General features: G+C 39.8%; 3 protein-coding genes across 3 annotated transcripts in view; 2 read left to right on the top strand and 1 right to left on the bottom strand.

Annotated features, from left to right (window-relative positions):
* The window catches only part of cap1 (CAP, adenylate cyclase-associated protein 1 (yeast)), a 15053-nt gene extending 13249 nt beyond the window's left edge, over positions 1–1804 (top strand). Inside the window, exon 13 of the mRNA XM_003447180.5 lies at positions 577–1804. Coding sequence (XP_003447228.1) covers positions 577–660 — 84 coding nt within the window. The 3' untranslated portion in view covers positions 661–1804. The remainder of the gene's footprint in view (positions 1–576) is intronic.
* On the bottom strand, positions 1003–11424 carry ppt1 (palmitoyl-protein thioesterase 1 (ceroid-lipofuscinosis, neuronal 1, infantile)). Its single transcript, XM_003447181.5, has 10 exons — positions 11221–11424; positions 10426–10548; positions 8987–9096; positions 6599–6726; positions 6345–6415; positions 5297–5399; positions 5107–5197; positions 3998–4096; positions 3253–3324; positions 1003–2259 (listed from the first exon to the last, which is right to left on the bottom strand). Exons 2-10 carry the CDS (start codon positions 10538–10540, stop codon positions 2137–2139), a joined length of 912 nt encoding a protein of 303 aa, XP_003447229.1. The 5' UTR covers positions 10541–10548; positions 11221–11424; the 3' UTR covers positions 1003–2136.
* Positions 11329–18265, top strand: rragcb (Ras-related GTP binding Cb). Its single transcript, XM_003447234.5, has 7 exons — positions 11329–11834; positions 14680–14883; positions 14979–15178; positions 16429–16543; positions 16650–16792; positions 16870–17015; positions 17163–18265. Exons 1-7 carry the CDS (start codon positions 11655–11657, stop codon positions 17318–17320), a joined length of 1146 nt encoding a protein of 381 aa, XP_003447282.1. The 5' UTR covers positions 11329–11654; the 3' UTR covers positions 17321–18265.

Raw genomic sequence — 18265 nt, 5'->3', positions numbered from 1 at the left:
AAATACAAGGAGCAGCAAGTCTTTATGAGAGCTCTGAACTCTCCCGGGGAGACAAACACATTCAGCCTCGTTAGGTACTTGTTAGTGTCTGTGAGGCAAGCATCACCCATCAATTATGAATTTGTCTGTAAAAGGTCTTGGATAAAAGTCCAGCCTTGCAGAAGTTTGAAGTGAAAGTCGTTAACATGCAAACGGTCACATTGGTCCGGCGAGTAGTGTGCATTTGATCTTTTGAGCTGCTTTGAGCTTCACATGCTCGGCATGTTTAATTAGACCATGAAGTGTTCCTTGAACTGTGCATCTTTGGGTGTGGCGAGCAGGTTTGTGGCGTAGTTGCTTTTAGGATGTTTGTTAAATAATGAGAACATGGAGGTTAAGAACAGGGGGGCAAAGCTCTTCCATCCTTGTTTTAGTGCTGCTAGGAACTTTTGACCAGAACCAGAATAGCCCATTTATCGAGTCTTCATCCTGAGCCGAGCTGATCAGCTGCTGACTATAAACGATAAGAATTCAAAGCTGGTCCTGAAAAAGCTTGTTTGATCTGACAAAAACCCTCTGTGTGTCTCTCCCTTTCAGACGGAGATCCCTGTACCCGAGCAGTTCAAAACCGTCTGGGACGGCAGTAAGCTCGTCACCACAGCAACAGAGATCGCCGGATAAACTGGGGCAGCACATTAAAACGGCCGCCCCTCCTCAACGCCATCCCCACCCGTCTATTTTAATTTTTTTTTTTTTTTTTGCAGAGTCCTATCTGACTGATCAACAACCCCACCAGCTAACTCTCACACTGTACACTGAGATTCAGACCTTTCCCCTCCTTCTTTATCAGCCAATCACAGCTTAAACTGTTCCTTCTGTAAGCCAATTAGAGGGCTGCTTGCCTTATTTGGAGCAGATCCTCCAGCCAATCAGCAGGGAGCAGCTTGTCATTCAAATTAGGGTTTCCCTGCAAGCACTTGAAAAGGTTTGAGTTTTGCCAACAGCTGGGAAGCTCTGTATGCATTTTTATTTTATTTTTTTAAATTTATCTGGATGATGCTGAGCTAAATTTATAATAGGCAATGTTGATTCCTCTGCAGCCAATCAGGCTCATTTCTTTCCCTTCTTCCTGGTCAGCTGGGGGGCTGGCATGTTTAAGTTGTGGCCTCAAGGTTTCTGTTCCATTATATGCAATTCACTGGTGAAGCACTTGTCAAAAAAAAGCCCTTTTTAAAGAGGATAAAGGCATCCATATCATCTCCACTGATGATGACCGCAACCATGAGACTCGTAGTGGATAATGATGTAAAACAAGTTCTCTGAGCACATAAAACCAGAGTAAAAACAAGCTGTGCAAAACCATTCTCTTACATCATTTTTAAAGCATAAAACCATCTAGATGATGATGATTGAACGGTTTAAAGTAAGTTTTCACTTAAATCTACACAGGACATTCCTGAATGAAAGGAAAAACATTCCATGTTAGGAGGCATTTAAGAAAAGTGTGTGATAAAGAGCAAAGCGATGTTTGAACTTAGTGGAAGTGAATTTTAAAAAGTAAAGGAAAACAGACTGGAGTAAGTGATTGGAAACACCTGCTGTAATCACCTGTACAGATATGAATAGTCTTTGAATATCAGTCTGACCAACAGCATCCTGCTCCTTCTCATGTCTGCAGCTCTCGTAGCTGTGGAGCTCTTCGCTGAATTTTCTTTTGTCTCTTGTTTTTGTTTACCTCTTTAATTTCTCTTTTTTGGGGGGTCCAAACTCAGAAATCTGCTCATTAGTACTGGAGACATCATTAAAAATGTTGCAATAAATCAAATATTTGGGTGTCTTTATTTTATTGACGTTTTATTTGTACAGAAGCATTATTTCACAGTTAAAAGATCCAAATGAGGCAAAAAAAAAAAAAAGTGGCTTAAAAAACCCTGTAAAACCTGCCAACAATGATGAATAGTGTTTGACCTCATCAGTAACACATGTGACTGCTAAAATTATGATGGCATCACAAGACGGATTAAAAGCCAACATGCTGGAAATGATCAGTGCAAAAAGAGTGAATGATGCTAAGCTTGAGCTTCCTGTTAAACTGGCGTTATATTGCTCTTGACTTCGACTGCAGCAGCAATCTGAGACTATCAGTATGGAGCTGCTTTAGTGTAAATAAGGCAGCAGGTTGGCTTTGAACCACTCTTCTTTGAACTGGAGGTGGTCGCCTTCGGTGGCCAGAAAAACCAGCTTCCCTGCTTTGTCCATTGCCGCCAGACCCAAACGATCCTGCATGCGCAACAAAGTTTGATTAAACTGCTGAAAAACATTTGCTGATGGAAAACTGAACTAAGATATATCCTGCTACATGCAGAACCATCGTAAGGTGGTTAAGGCAAAATGAAAGAAAAAAAAAAATGCTTCTGAATTTTTGGTAAGGCATAAAAAGCAGAGATCTATACTTATCGAGGTAATCCTAAGTGTTACAAAGGTGGTTCATTTCCATTGCCATGGTAACTTATGCTGCAGCTAACCTGCTCCAGGCCTTCCTTGTACTACAAAGCAAGTTCACCATACCCAGTTAGGCTCAGTGCTCGCCTCGACTCGATAAGTCAACCCAGGGTTTATAATCTAGCTATAAGCACGTTCATAAAAAATATATAGCTTTAGTTATTGTTCTTGAGTTAGTGACTAAAATGCTCCAAAAGTACAATTATCTTATGTTTCTGTGAGTCATAAATAAATTGACTTGACAAACAGTCTGAGATCAAATAATGAATAAAAACAGGGTTAGTCTGTGCGCAGACTTGCAGTATAAATATTTCCTGTTCTGGAATCTCACATTAATGCCTACAGAACAATAAAAGTGTAAAATTGTAACCAACAGGGGAAAAAAAAATTATGAAGGAATAAAGTTGCTCCTTAAAAAAAAAAAAAAAATCTATATTGTTGTAAATGCTCCAGTTTAGCAATATTAAACAGCTAAAAGGCTAAAACGGTACATGTCATCAGCACATTTACGTAAAGCACACATTTTCCGTGTGTCTGATTGGCAGATGCTGCACACCAGCACTTTCATGTAAACACATAAATATACTCAAATACAGAGTGAGACCGCGGTTTGACAAGTAAATCTGATTACCACCTTCTTGTGACCGCTTAGCCTTTACATTCACAGGAAACACTGGATAATAAAGTATTTCGGTGTGGTTATGGTATCCACAGGTTAAACTGCTCACACCGTCAGCTCTCTTCCCTCATCACAGAACTTGAAGTGATTACCTCCTTGTAGAGAACGCTCTCCTGTAGAGTCTCGGTCTCTTTGGCTTGGCCAGTTTTCAGGAAGCCGAACCACTGCGAGAAGAATCGGGACAAGACTGTGACTGGTCTTTATTCAGCAGTTTTAACCTTGGGCTTTAAAAAAGTATTTTTTGAAACTGACTTGTGCAGAATTTAGCTAAATCTTTGGCCATCAGGGGACAGAATTTTACCAGCGTGTATGCTGGGATGATTTCAGTTAAGTCACAGGTGTCAAACTCCAGGCCTCGAGGGCCGGTGTCCTGCAGGTTTTAGATGTGTCCTTGATCCAACACAGCGGATTTAAATTGCTAAATTACCTCCTCAACATGTCTTGTAATTCTCCAGAGGCTGGTAATGAACTAATCATTTGATTCAGGTGTGTTGACCCAGGGTGATATCTAAAACCTGCAGGACACCGGCCCTCGAGGCCTGGAGTTCGACACCCCTGATAAGTGCTACTGCTCTTTCCTTACAAGGTGTTTCACCAGACCACTGGTATTGTACTTAGATGGTTAAATAAAGGTTGCACTGACTCACTGCACCATCTTGTGGTGTAAACTGGTATTACATGAATGTACAGGCTGACTCCAGTTCATTCAACTTTAGCTTACATCTCTTCAACACATTACACAGACACTTTGAATAAGAAATTGCTGAAGTTTTTTCTTCACATTGTGTTTTTAGTTCTGTTAATTTTTAAAATAATTACATGCATTATGTTTGGTACCTCAGTATCGACAGGATCCACCACAGAGTCCTGCAGGAACTTGACCATGACGAACTTCTCTAGCTGCTGAAGATTCTTCTTGTAAGTCTCGTTCACCGCCTTTAGTAGAAAACAAATACATTTTTCAGCAAACAGAAAAAGAACTTTGCAGATGTGCACCAATATTTTAAAAAATCAATCAGATTCAGGAATTATATAAATAAAATTAAATGTCTCCTTGTGTCTTGTGTGGCTTTCTCTACCTCAAACAATTCCAGGCTACTCCTTTAAAAATGAATTAGCACCCTGCTCTAATAAAGAACCATTAAAGAGTTTAACGGACATGATTAATGTGAATAAATCATTTCCTTGTGTGTCGTAGCTCAGCATGAAGAGAACCAGATGAGGGTTACCAAATTGTGAAACAGCTCTTTAGCTGGTTTTTATTAAGCAATTATTCAGAAGTTGATTGATTTATGGATTGGCAGAGATAACCCTGCAGGTCAGTTTGTAGCCACACAGTCTAATCTGATCCTATTAATGGAAGGTTAAGCTCTCGATCTAAACAGCAGTTTACGTCAGTGGGCAAACTTCAGTTTCACGCTGATGGCACGACACAGACTTTCTTCTTTCTGGACGTGTTGACACACTGGAGCAGACTGTTAAGCACTAATAGGGTGTAATCTCATTGTCTTTTAATTAATACCTTTCACTGGACTTAAGCATCTTATACAGTAGCAGCAGCCGTCTTCCTTCTGTGTTGCCTTCTGTTTTTTTCACTTGTTTATGGTTTTAATGGAAAATAAAGAAATCTAAAAGTGTATAAAGATGTGTTGTATGTTGAGAACATTTCATGGTTATAACTCATCTTTGAGACTACAATAAATAATTTATTAACCATTAACTAAACTCCTTAGGCACCAAAGTCCACTTCTATAGTTATTCAAAGCTGCATCTCTTTGTCTCCATCAGCAGATGGCAGAGACGGAGTAGATTCAGCCCTCCAGCTGCCGATAAACACCGAGATGCTGGAAAAAACTCAATCTCCTTTTTGTTTTCCTAACGCAGCTACTGTCTACACTACTGCGACCTCCTTCTCCTGATTAAAGGGCTGTTCTGGCTCTACTGACCCGCTCTTGATTGATGTCGGCCAGGAAGCGGCTGTACTTCTTGTAGAGATCATCGTTCAAAGGGTCATGCCAGTACTGGGCCTGCACCAGACTGATAACCACAAACACACAAACCACTCGTCACGAGATACTTGACATGACTTAACAGGAACAACAGGCACAACAGGCTGATGCAAGACGGAAAACTTACTGCTTTTGAAACCAGCCCAAGTAAGCTTCCTTATTCAGAGCTTCACGAATCATGTCACAGATTTTAGAGCTCTCTCCAGGACATCTGGGCAGCCCGTACACACCTGAGGATTCGAAAAACAAAACAAAACACAGGGTTAGATTGTTTGGAAGCGGTCAGGAATTAGTAGGCAGCATAGAAAACTGTCAGGAAATAACCTGGACCATTCACTCCCATAGCTCCCTGGTCTGGCTCACATAGCACTTGAGGCTTTTAATAAGTCTCCAGTGGGAGACTGAGCTGTTTACATCTTTACATAGAGGCCTGAATGTGTCTCATTTGAGGAGAGTTCTGTTTTCAAAGATCACGTGTGATGTGTAAATAGAGCAGAAAGGAATAACAAGTCTGACGTCAAAGAGGAGCTACACAGTCAGGTTAAACTTTTATGTGCAACTGGTTTAATGACAATAGACTGAGTTTTATTTTACAAGTTAACTACATCATAAAAGAGCTTTTAGTTTTGTTTTCAATTTAACTTTCTTTGCAACTACTGAGGTCAGATCTGAAAGCAAAAATACTGACAGCCACCATTGCTACCCCTTCAGCCTCCTGGTAGATGCACTTATCAAATAATTTTGAACATAGTAGGTAAGTTCCTTCGTTAGTTGTTGTCTGACCTTGACATTTATGTGAGGGTCACTGAGATTTAAAGTGTCCAAGATTTTCAGTTGATACACCTGTGGTATCAATTTGAAAATCCTACGTCAACTCGTTCTCTAGTTGATGATGTTCACGGCGCCTGCCCGCTTGGCGGGGTGACGGCAAAACCTCATTTTTGGCTGAGGGGTAAAAAAAACCCTAAACACTACTTTTACCTTTGGATCAGAATTTATCTGGTTTACTTAAAATGTAAAAAATGTCACTAAACTGTGTATGTCAAGTGCCTCTTAGAAAGTCCCCCATACAAGAAAATGTACTATAAGCTTAGAATATGATTCGAGCACATGGTTTATTTTACTGTCAGCTCTGCTCACAGGGAAGTGAGCTAAAGTTATCATTATAGTGTCACCTTGGTGCTGACCGCCAACAGAGATCAGGTTTTTCATTGGTGGAGAGGGACAGCGCTGAGCCACAGCTCTCCTGCGAACAGAGGAACCGGGACAAAGAGTCAGAGCGAGCTTCCTCATTTCAGTCAGGAGACAAAAACTACAAGCAGGAAACGTGCCGAGGCCTGAGAGTTAGGTTTTTTTCAAACACACAAAGCTTCCAATTTCTCTCGCATAACACGTAAGAAAACCAGAGTCCAGAACAAGAGTTACATACAGAAATTGCGCCCCCTGGGAGAAGCCCATCGCATTGTATCCTCCCTTCAACTTGGGGTCCTGAGCCAGCTGATTGCACACCATGGACACCTGCTCATTCACATCTGAGAAAAACCCATTTTCTGTGTCCTGCAGGAGGGAAAACATGAAAAGTTCAAATCACAAGTGACAGATTAAAAGAAGAAAACGAGCAGAGAGATAAAGTTACGGCGTCACCACGGATCAAAGCCGTACCCGTGCAGGTTTGGTATAAATATTAACACAGAGGAGTCACACAGTGAAGCTGCAACGGAGCCATTTTTCTGATGTAACTTATGTCACCACTACTGCAAATACCACTGAATAGGAGCCATCACACGTCGTGTGGAAAGCTGCTGTGGGACTGTTAAAGAAAAAAAAAGGCGTTCTTTATTAAACATGTCATATATTCACTTTTACTCTGTGTGTTTCTGTGAGAGGAAGAGTGGCCCTGAGTCATCTTCTGAAGGTAGTGAAGTAATGCGACATCTTAATAGGATGACAGCGATTTTTTTAGCTGTGCAACAGCATTACAGGAAGTTTGATCTATGCGTCCAGTCTGTACAACAGCTTCAGCGTCTTTAAAAGGTACAGGAACTAAGTAATCTTTTGAAGTTTTTTAATTTAAAAAAAATAAAATCCATTATCATAAATTTAGAATGAGTCTATTAAAAATACACAGGAGTGGGCGCTGGTTTGTGGAAGCTGCTGTGTTGCCTCACCTTGTAGAGACTGACACATATAATAGAGGGTGAGATGAACATCGCCTTACAAGTTACTTTTTATCTAAAGATCACAAATAGTTCTTTCAAACTATTTATGACCATTTAACATTGCATGTATATTTTCATTGTCTCTTTCTACTATGTCAGTTTCCTCCTCCACCGCTGCATTTTCACTTCATCATCTTAAATCTCATCTCACTGAAGCCAGGGCTCAAACACATGAAAATGAACACAAACATGTTTATTTATTCCTAATATTTTCACAATTACTTATCGTCACCAGATTAAACATGTAACCCTCCCATTGCTGGACAATGAGCCAGCTAAACAACAAGAGCTGGTTTTAAGCTAACGTTACGCCAGCTAACGTTAAGCTAGAGTGTCCTTAAAAAATTAAATTAAATTAAAATCTTAAAAAAAATATATTGCATTTTTCCTCTGATAAACAACTTGACATTGTCACATCATATTAGTGTCTGAGACATTAAAAACATTAGGTAAACTTCAAAGAGAGTTCAACTAATGCCAGCTAATAGCAACAAATGCCAGGTAACAGCACTTAACAGAGGCTAACAGCAGCTAATAGCAGCAAAAACAGCACATCTTACTGACAGAAAAGGTCAGCATATCCTCAACAACTCATCTTTGTATTGCTGTCAGTGGACAGAAGTGGGCTTCACTGACTCACTGACTCGTATCGGACTCCTTTTAAAAAGTTTTACAGAATCGTCCAGTAGTAAATAGTAAATACATGTGGACATCCAGTATATTGCTAAGGTAAAGTAAAGACTAACAGCCTGCAGTCACTATGAATGATGCACTTCAATTGGGAAGGATAAGAAAGCTGAATTCTACAGTTTGCTATAAATTAAATCTTGTGGTGAGATTTCATACACTCTACCTTTAATGCCATTTAAATTTTTACTTTTATACTATTAATGTTCCACTAGTTACAGAGATGAGGGGAAAATTTTGCTTTTTAAAAATGGCACTTTTCAAAAATGTGTGAGTCTTTATAACTTCTTAAGTACAGAGCAGAAAAACAGAAAACACATTCAAGCTCTGTTAAAACTGCAACGAATCTCCCTACCACTGCCACAATCTAAAGCTAAATTATTGTTTGTTTTTTTATCAAAAAGAAATATTCTTTATTGAGCTCTGAGCATTAATGTAATGAGAAATAGCATTTTTTCAGGCACAAAGCTGCATAATTTAATGTTTATGATGTAGAATTAAAAAAGCAAGGATCAGTATTTCATCTGTTTCCTGATGATTCACTGGATCATTTTGGTTGCATGCTCATATTAAATTAAACCTTCCAATAATGAAATCAGACATCTATCCTTTCTATTCGTGACTCTGTAATACAGTCATCTCTGTCCAAAAACCTTCTGTTTATGAGGGGCAGCCAATCAGAAGGAAGTTGTCCTTATATAGGGAGGAGCTAAACTATCTTGTTTCAAAGAGATGCATTGAGGTAAAAATAAGGATTATTTTAAACAACACAAACGTAGAGCCCAAGAATATACATTTACACCTGAAAATTCCTTGAACTGTTCTAACATTACCATGTGACTAATGCAAAGATCATTTTCTTCACAGAAAATATTTTCACTTTTATAAATGTCTTTACAGTGTGAGGTTACCTCCACTATGTTTTTTCCAATCATCACTGAGAGCACGTAAACTCCTGGGATCTCCTGTTCAATCATTTTCTTTATATAGCCCATGCTCAAAGGGTTGCAACACGAGTCACCTGATGAGGAAAATACAAATAAACAAAAGCCTTATCGTCCAACTTTATTGAAGGATATCAGGCATATCCACAGTATTTTTATGGCTTATTTTAAATACATATAAATCAGATAGAGGCTCAGTGCAGAGCACAGTCTTATTTGGTTCAAGCTCTAAAATCTTCTGTACTCTGAGTTAGAGGTAGTGTCTTTTTTTGCCTGAGGAAGAAGAGAAAGTGCTTTTTTTCACTTCCTCAGGTGAAATTTCTCCATCTAGTATAGGGTTTAATGAGCAGCCTATCAGTTTTAAGCACACTCCTCATCTCTCACATTACAGCTCGGGTTTTAATCTCACTGCAGTATTGCTGTAAACATGTGGCTTTCACTTTCATCAGCAGGAAGTGACGTGAATCGATGAATCACATGTTACCAAGGCAAGTTATTAAAGTGTGCACTGAATAGTGGGGGTAAAGGCATCACAGTTAACTTTTTTTTGTACTGTTCTAGATTATTTTGTGTAAAACACAACACAATCCCAACGACTACACATCTGTGGATGCATCTTCTAAAAAAACAAACAAACAAACCAAAAAACTGGCTTAATTATCACATCAGAGATTTTAAAGATCCTTTTCATGGCAAGTTTACATAAAAAAATGCAAATTATTCAGTTCTATTTACATATTGTGAAAAATGAGCTGAAGATTAAATATGCATCTCAGTTTAAACATAATACAGAAACTATGTACAGTTAGGTGAGCTTTTTCAATCTTAAAGCTTCTTAAGCCAAAATAAAAGAGGAACACTGGATGTTTCATGGTTTCACAAATCAATCTGGTTGTGATTTTATCCACAATAAAATTTATTTTCGTTCATAGTTTTGATTAAACAACTTGCAGTATTCGAATTGAAAAACTGAATTAGAAAACAAATGACACAATTTGATAATGAAAATATTAAACACCCACACTACCGATATGTCATTGTAATAACAGTCAATTCCACGGAAATTATTCAATTAATAATTAATTATTCAATTAGTCACTCTGAGTATCTGCACCAGTGACAGCAGTATGGCTGAAGAGGATGCTGATTTTGAATCGCATGGGCCTCTGCAAACCAGACCTTTAACAGTCAGCAACCCCTTATATATGTCTCTGGAACTTAAAACACTCTGCAGCAGCTCATAAGCTGAGGTAATGTGTGTTTATGGTTACTATGAATACTGGTTTGTAGTGTGGTTTCAGAAAAGTGGCTTACGCTTAATTTTTTTTCTGTGAAGACTATAAAGGTGCCATTTTTAATATTGTTTTCAATATATCCCTACAGTAACACAGAACGGAGTCACTTACCCATCCCATGCCAGAGCACTAGTGGTACGGTCCCATTGTCGGAGTCATGAATTGGGCTGGAGGTAACAAGCAGCACTGGCGCAGCCAGGAGAAAACACAAAAGGATGGCTGCCATTCTGAGTCCTGACACATGGAAACAAAATGAACTAGTTTTTCCTATTTTATCAACATCCAAGAAATAACAGACCCCTGGAATCTCTCAGCAATATGAATTTATTAATGTTATGTCTCTATATAAGCAATATTTGCTGTTATTCAGTTAAATGCTGTATACTTCTATTTATTACAAATCCCCTTTGTCATTTAACCTTTTTTTTCTAAACTCCTGTCTGTCATGGTTGCTAATTGCACTGGTCCATGTTTGTCAAAAGATATCTGCTGTATGTTTGTATACAGTCAGTGGTCCTTGCATGTGACTGAATATCAAATAAATGGGAAAGTACAATAAAATGTTCGACAGGAAATCATCCCTGTGCTTCCTAGTATCTCCAAAGCTTCCAGTTTATTAGAGCTGGTCATCCCGGGTATATTTATATCTGTATTAGAAACTCAGCTCACGTTAAGTGTGTCAATGAATCATCCTCGTGTCACTTCGAACAAGCTAACTACAAACGAAAGAGCACATGATCTACATCAAACGCATACTTATTACGTACATTTTGGAATATGTAGTAGCGCATTAGTGCTGTACCAAAGGTTTAAATCTACGCAACGTTTTCTTTAAAAAATGTATGTAAATATACTTAGATTAAATAAAATATAAGATGCCCAAAATTCCCCCAAAACACTACTCACCGCTTCCGTATCCTTACTGTTTGTCTGTTGGACTGCTTGTCACATGATAATGTTTGGAGCGTGTAGCCAATCACGTAAAAGGGGAGGAATTAAAAAGCTAAAGGGGGCGGAATGTCCAAGTTACGTTCAAGTTAGCCTTTTTTGAGTCATTTCTTATCCATTTAGTTTGATTTAACCAACTTTACGCCGGTATTAGGATTGCTGAAGATTTTGTCAACTTGTGTAGCAAGCTTCACATGGATACGCTACCATCTGGCCTCTTATTTTGAGACCTAAATACCGCACTCCAGCTACCTGCTAACGCTTAGCTTGCCATGCTAGCTCGTTGTGAAATTCCTGGACAACAGCATTCCTGCTCGGATTATTCAGCGAGTTTTCTGGAGGCTTGAGGCGGAATTGAAGAAGAACGAGCAAGTGAGATAATAAAGGGCAGGATGAATATTCAGTACGAGGATACGACATTACCAGGGAGCTACGGCGTCGTGGGGTCGTTCCCCAAAAGTTTTGGTTATGGAGTGGAGGTGCCAGACCTGGAGGATAGCCCGACATCAGCTGATAAACCCAGGATCCTGCTGATGGGGCTGAGGCGCAGCGGCAAATCCTCCATACAGAAGGTATGGTCATTTATCTGTCCCTGAACACCATTCAGATCACCACATGACAAGAAAATACTGAGCTCATAGTAAACAAAAAGCGAACAAAGGAAACAGTTTCGTTACATGTACACCTAAAGGAGCCTCGGGGGTCTTGGTACAGATGTTTGGTAAATGGTAAAATGGTAAATGGACTGGTTCTTATATAGCGCTTTTCTACTCTTCTGAGCACTCAAAGCGCTTTACACAACTTGTGCATTCACCCATTCACACGCATTCGCACAAGCGCATTTGTCTAAGTGCTTCTTTTTTTAGCTAACATTCACACACATTCATACTCCGATGGATGCATCGGAGAGCAATTTGGGGTTAGTATCTTGCCCAAGGATATTTGGCATGCAGACTAGGGGAAGCCAGGAATTGAACCACCAACCTTCCGATCAGTAGGTGACCTGCTCTACCACCTGAGCTACAGCCAGGTTGTTATGTGTAAAAGACATGAAGTGTGGTGCCAAACCTGTCAACCCACCTGTTATAACGATAAAAAACAAAAACTAAACACTAGTTTAAACTGAATTGAAAATTGTAACAGTGAAGCTGCAATGAGTAGAGGAGGTGAAGGTGGATGAGTTCAAATACCCGCATTCAACATCCAAAGAAACAGATGAATATCAGGTGTGATTTGTGACGTAAGGACTTCAAGAGTGAAAGGGAAGATTTAAAATATGGAGAGTGAGACCTGCTATGGTGTATGCTTTAGAGAGGCAGGCATGTGCAGAGGAGGGCTGGTGGATACACTGGACAAAAGCCTGTCGAAGGTAGAGCTACCAAGCAGGAGGAAAGCTTCATGGATATAGTGGAGGAGGACACGTTGGTGTGACTGACGAGGAGGTTAGGGATAGGCTGAGATGGAGGCCGATGATCCACGGTGGCGACCCCAAAGTTAGCTTTGAGAGGTGGATAAACCTTTAGATGCGGGGTAGTGGTGAGAAATGACTCTTAACAATAAGTCACATGAGAAGTTTGATTGTCAGCTTCATATTTGGTCAGCTGTCCTGTTATGGATTTAGCCAACTCAATTCAACAAGACATAAGCAGAAGTTTCATGTTTTAAGTATCTCAGCTGCTTTCTGATCTCTAGGCAGTGTTAAGCTGGTACAAAAAAGTGAGCCTTTAACTCATGAAACTAAAGAGCATAATCAGCTTAAATTTAAACTGAGTCTTGTAGCCTTTGAGCAAGAACAACGCAGCCTGCTCTGCACCAGTCTAACAAAATCCATTATGTAATGGATTTGCATTATTATAGCGCTTTTCCAGTATTAGTGAACACTCAGTGTTTTAGACTACAAGTCACATTTTAAACAGGTGCATATATCCGTTTACCATATACAGTTCACTTTATCTCACAGACATGTCCAATTAAAATCACCAAATAAAGTAACATACACGTCTTCAGACTGTGGGAAGAAGCCCAAACAGGCAAACTCGACACAACTGGGGTTCCAACCAACAACTTTATTGCTGTGAGGAGACAGTGCTGACCACTGATATTAAGCATGTTGATAACTGATAATTCAGGATGTTGGAATGCTGTTCCACGTCGTTCTTCCCACTTTAACCTTTCTCTGAAAGCCATCTTCCTCCAGTTTCACAGTCATTAAAAGTTTCCGTCTTTGTTGTCGCTGCATTTCCGTTTATTTGTGAAAGATTTCATCACAGGCCTCAAAAATCAGCATAGCATGTGACTTTGTGGTGACTTGGAGTTTTTCACCCAGGATTTAGCGGATGACATGTTAACCTGCCGGTGACCTGTGATAACAGCCTTTGCTGCTTTCTTCACAGCCATTCAGTAAAAGCCAGACTTTAGAAAAGTTTGTGACTTCTGAAAACTAAAGCCAGTTGAAACGTGGGAGTTTGTTTCAATATGCGATATATATTTACAGCGAATAAAATAAGTATTGAACACATCACAAATTTTCTAAATATGTAAATATTTCTAAATGCCATTATGTCAATAACAACCATGCAATTCAGACATGTAAATACATGAAACCATAGATGTTCATCAATTATGTGTAATAATGAGAAATGACCCCAGAAAAGATTATTGAACACCCTTACTGAAAATGATTTTAGTATTTCGTACAAAAGCCTTTATGTGTGACAGTTTAGACGCCTCCTGTATGGAGAAACCAGTCACATGAATGAGTCAGAATCAGGTCTGAGCAAACAGTCTTTAAATCCCGAAGTTTCTGTGTGCCCCTTCAATGACCTCTGACCTTTAGTTCTTTCCATAGATTTTCACTTGGATTCAGATCAGGTGTTAGGGTGGGCCATTCTAGCAGCTGTATTTTCTTTCTCTGAAACCACCTGAGAGTTTCCTTGCTGTGTGTTTGGAATCATCACCTTGCTGAAACGTCCACCCTTATTTCTTTGTATCAAGAATGTCTCAGTACATTTTTCCAACCTCACTTCGATTATATGAAGCATGCCAGAACACCGTGCTGTTTCCACCACCAAACTTTACTGTTGGTATGGTGTATTTGGCGTGAGATGCAGTGGCTTTTGACAAGCATGGTGTGTATTATGGCATCCAGAGAGTTCCGTTTTCCTCTCATCTGAGCAGACTGTATTCTCCCAGTATTTCACAGGCTTGTCTAAATGTTGTTCAGCAAACTTTAAACGCGCTTCAACATGCTTTTTCTTCAGTTGTGGAGTCTTGTGTGGTGAGTGTGCGTACAGGTCATGGTGGTTGAGTGCATTACTTATCGTTTCCCAAAAAGTTGAATCTGTTCATCTGAATGTAGCAAACTGGTGATGTTTAAATTTCTGAGAGTAACTGTAATCTTTTTGCATCACTGCTCAGGTTGTTTTCCACAAGATGTCACCCAACGAGACTTTATTCCTCGAAAGCACCAACAAAATCTACAAAGATGACATCTCCGGCAGTTCCTTTGTCAACTTCCAGATCTGGGACTTCCCCGGCCAGGTCGATTTCTTTGACCCCACATTTGACAGTGAGATGATCTTCAAGGGAACTGGTGCTTTGATCTTTGTCATCGACGCTCAGGTACAGTGACTTAAGTGTGACTTGGTGCTTACATTTTGGGTGGTGAATTAAATGATGTGTTAACTGAATCAACACATCCTGTCTTCTGTTACCAGGATGACTACATGGAGGCTCTCAGCCGGTTACATCTAACTGTATCCAGAGCCTACAAAGTGAATCCAGACATCAACTTTGAGGTGTTCATCCACAAAGTAGACGGTCTGTCAGACGACCACAAAATTGAAACACAGAGAGACATTCACCAGAGGGCCAACGATGACCTGGCAGATGCCAGCCTGGAGAAGGTTCACCTCAGGTGAGAGTCTGACGTGTCTACACGGGTGAAATACTACAGAGCTTCTTGTCATGGTTAAGGTGTAGTTTAACATTCATACTAGTAACTCAGACAGCTAAGACTGATCCCATTCAGTGATAGACTGTCCAGATAGTCCCTAAAGTGTGGGGCCCCCTGGTGGACTGTAAAAGGTACTGCAGGTGGACTGAAGTAATAACAGAAATTCTGTTTTAAATTGCTCACATGTATGAATAGTTACATATTTATATAAATATATTTATTTATATAAAAAGTGAATTAAAAGTGGTAACAGGAGGTGGTTAGTATGCAATATTATTCATTACTCTGACCTAAATTTACTGCTTTTGTATTGTATTAAAGTTTGTGTCCCAGTGACAGGTCGGTCACACATTGGCTGTAACACTTTACATGTGACTGGGTAGCATTAGCAATTCATAGCCAAAAGCTGGTGATCATGTTTTTTTGTTTTGTTTTGTTTTAATAAAATTTTCAAGTAAATGAATCACTTTCTGTTGTATTTTCAATAGAGTGAACATTTAAGATTGGGTGAACCCCAGAGCATTTTCTGGTTTATAAGTGGGCTGTAGCACTCTTGACTTTGGGCAGGTTACTCTTATGAGTCTCATGAATGCAGCATTAGCCATAGTGCAAACTAATCTGACAACATGGGGCAAAATCTCAAATATTTTTAGCAAAACTAAAGATTCTCTTGGATTGAGAAAAATATTATGACTGATGACTCTTAAGTAACTCTTTAAATATATAGATGCAGTATTTGAGATTTCTTAAATTATTAGTCACAACCATCGTGCAAAGACTAGATTGGTAAATAGTTTTGTTCTTAAACCCAAATATTCATTTATTTGTTGATAGGGGTAGGTATTCAGCTTTCAATTTTGGGATTCTCTGTTGTTGAAATTACAGCACAGCCAATCTTTTAACTCTGAGGTCTACCAAACCTGACCCTCCTCTCAAACCTGACCCTAGTCCTTTCTTTTAGTAGGAAATAACATATAAATAGTTCTTTTGTAACCTGATTGCCCAGTCCTGGGAGAACATTTTAAAAAAACACTTCGTTTTACATATTCTGATACTGCATGCTTAGAGTTAGAGTTACAGTCATCTGTGGTGATGATTAGGCCTCAAAGGTTTTAGGGCACCCTTGGAAAGCAGACGTGCTCAGAAGCTAAAATTAAAACTTCTCTCTCGGTTTTGGTAACTGTCTCTTCGTCTTTATTTTGTGTCCTCAGTTTCTACCTGACCAGCATCTACGACCACTCCATATTTGAGGCCTTCAGTAAAGTCGTCCAGAAGCTCATTCCTCAGTTGCCGACACTGGAGAACCTTTTGAACATTTTCATATCTGTATGTTTCATTTATGTTATTTGAACCACAATAAGAAGCCTCATCGTATTTTTTTTTTATTTTTATTTTTTTTTTTCTTATAATAAACTTCCCTCATGCTTTGCAGCACTCCGGGATTGAAAAGGCCTTCCTATTCGATGTCAGTAGCAAGATTTACATAGCCACAGACAGCGCTCCCGTGGACATGCAGTCCTACGAACTCTGCTGTGACATGATCGACGTGGTCCTCGACATCTCCTGCATTTACGGGTGAGAAAAGTTATCAGATTTGTTTTGAGCTTTGGCGAAGATCAGCGTTTAGAGGTGCTTTTCTCTTTGCCTGCTAGGCTGGAGGACGGCAGCGGCTCCGCCTACGATGAGGAGTCTTTGGCGATCATCAAGCTCAATAACACCACAGTGCTTTATTTGAAAGAGGTCACGAAGTTCCTCGCGCTCGTCTGCATCCTCAGAGAGGAGAGCTTTGAGAGGAAAGGTGTGTACTTTTATTTTTTTAATTGCTCGCGTTGGCTTCATCAGGAAAATCTTCTGACGTAAATGTGTAAAAATCTGAAGAAATTCATATAATAAACACACAAACACTACACACAATTGTAAACATGCTTACTAATTTTCTTTGCAGGTTTAATAGAGTACAATTTTCACTGTTTCCGAAAAGCCATTCACGAAGTGTTTGAAGTCGGCAGTTCGAACGACGGTGCCGCCTGGAGACCAGCGAGCTCGTCCAGCAACAGCCAACCAGGCCTTAAATATGCTTCTCTGAATGGAAGTGCTGTTTAGAGGGGCTGTAACTCTGCAGTTTACATGAAGTCCAGTGAGGCTGATGAACGATGACTCTTTCGTTTCACAGAGCGGAAACCAGCCTTTGGGCTAAGTCTTATCTACACGTGGTTCCTCCATCAAACGCGAGAGTTTTTCTGTTTTTCAAGATTGTGAAAAAAACTACTCGGCTGAATGTCCCGAAACTTGGTGGAGAGGCCGAACGAGGGCAAAGGATGTAGAGGTTTTAGTTTGAATCTGAATAATTTTCTGGAAACTGTGAGATAAAGCATTGGTCTTGATTGAGGATGCGCTCTGCCCAGTGCCAGAAATACTGTCGCGTACGAATCGTATATTTTCTCTGCCATCCTGCACAAATGTTCAAATATTCAGTCAACTATGTTTACCTTCTCGGCCAGTATTCTGGAACGTAGAAACACTTGTGGCCCAGTGTAAGTAGAAATGCTCTTAAGCCGTCTGAAAGTGTATTTCCTCCACATCCCGCAGGAGCACACACTCCTTCCATGTTCCTGCTTGTTTTGCAGTGAAATCTGGAATCCTTTAAGTGGGTTTAAACCTTAAGTTTAGGGGGTAAAATACTCCTGTGCCTGTGGAGCACCATGTTCATTCTTCTTCGTGTGTTTCCTTGATAATGACATGTAATGGATCTCCTCCAATCAAAACTGTGCCAGTTACACCATCGTAGCCTCGGGTGATTAACAGAGAGGGTGATGGTGTTTTGGTCTTAATGGAGTCTGGGACTAACTTACGATGATTTCACTCGGACAGCCTGCCAAACCTTTGGACTTTTGTAGCTTGATGAGCGTGTAGGCCAAACTGTGTTTGTAGCAGATGTTTAGGTTTTCTGTGTGAGCGCTGAGTGGGACCTGAATGATGTTTCAGAAGTCATGCAGATGTTTTCATTACTGTACGTAGATCTTTAATAAAATATGTTTTCATACTTTG

The sequence above is a fragment of the Oreochromis niloticus genome, linkage group LG22, assembly GCF_001858045.2.
Source record: "Oreochromis niloticus isolate F11D_XX linkage group LG22, O_niloticus_UMD_NMBU, whole genome shotgun sequence".
Classification (NCBI taxonomy): Eukaryota; Metazoa; Chordata; class Actinopteri; order Cichliformes; family Cichlidae; genus Oreochromis; species Oreochromis niloticus.
This window is presented reverse-complemented; position numbering and strand designations above follow the sequence as displayed.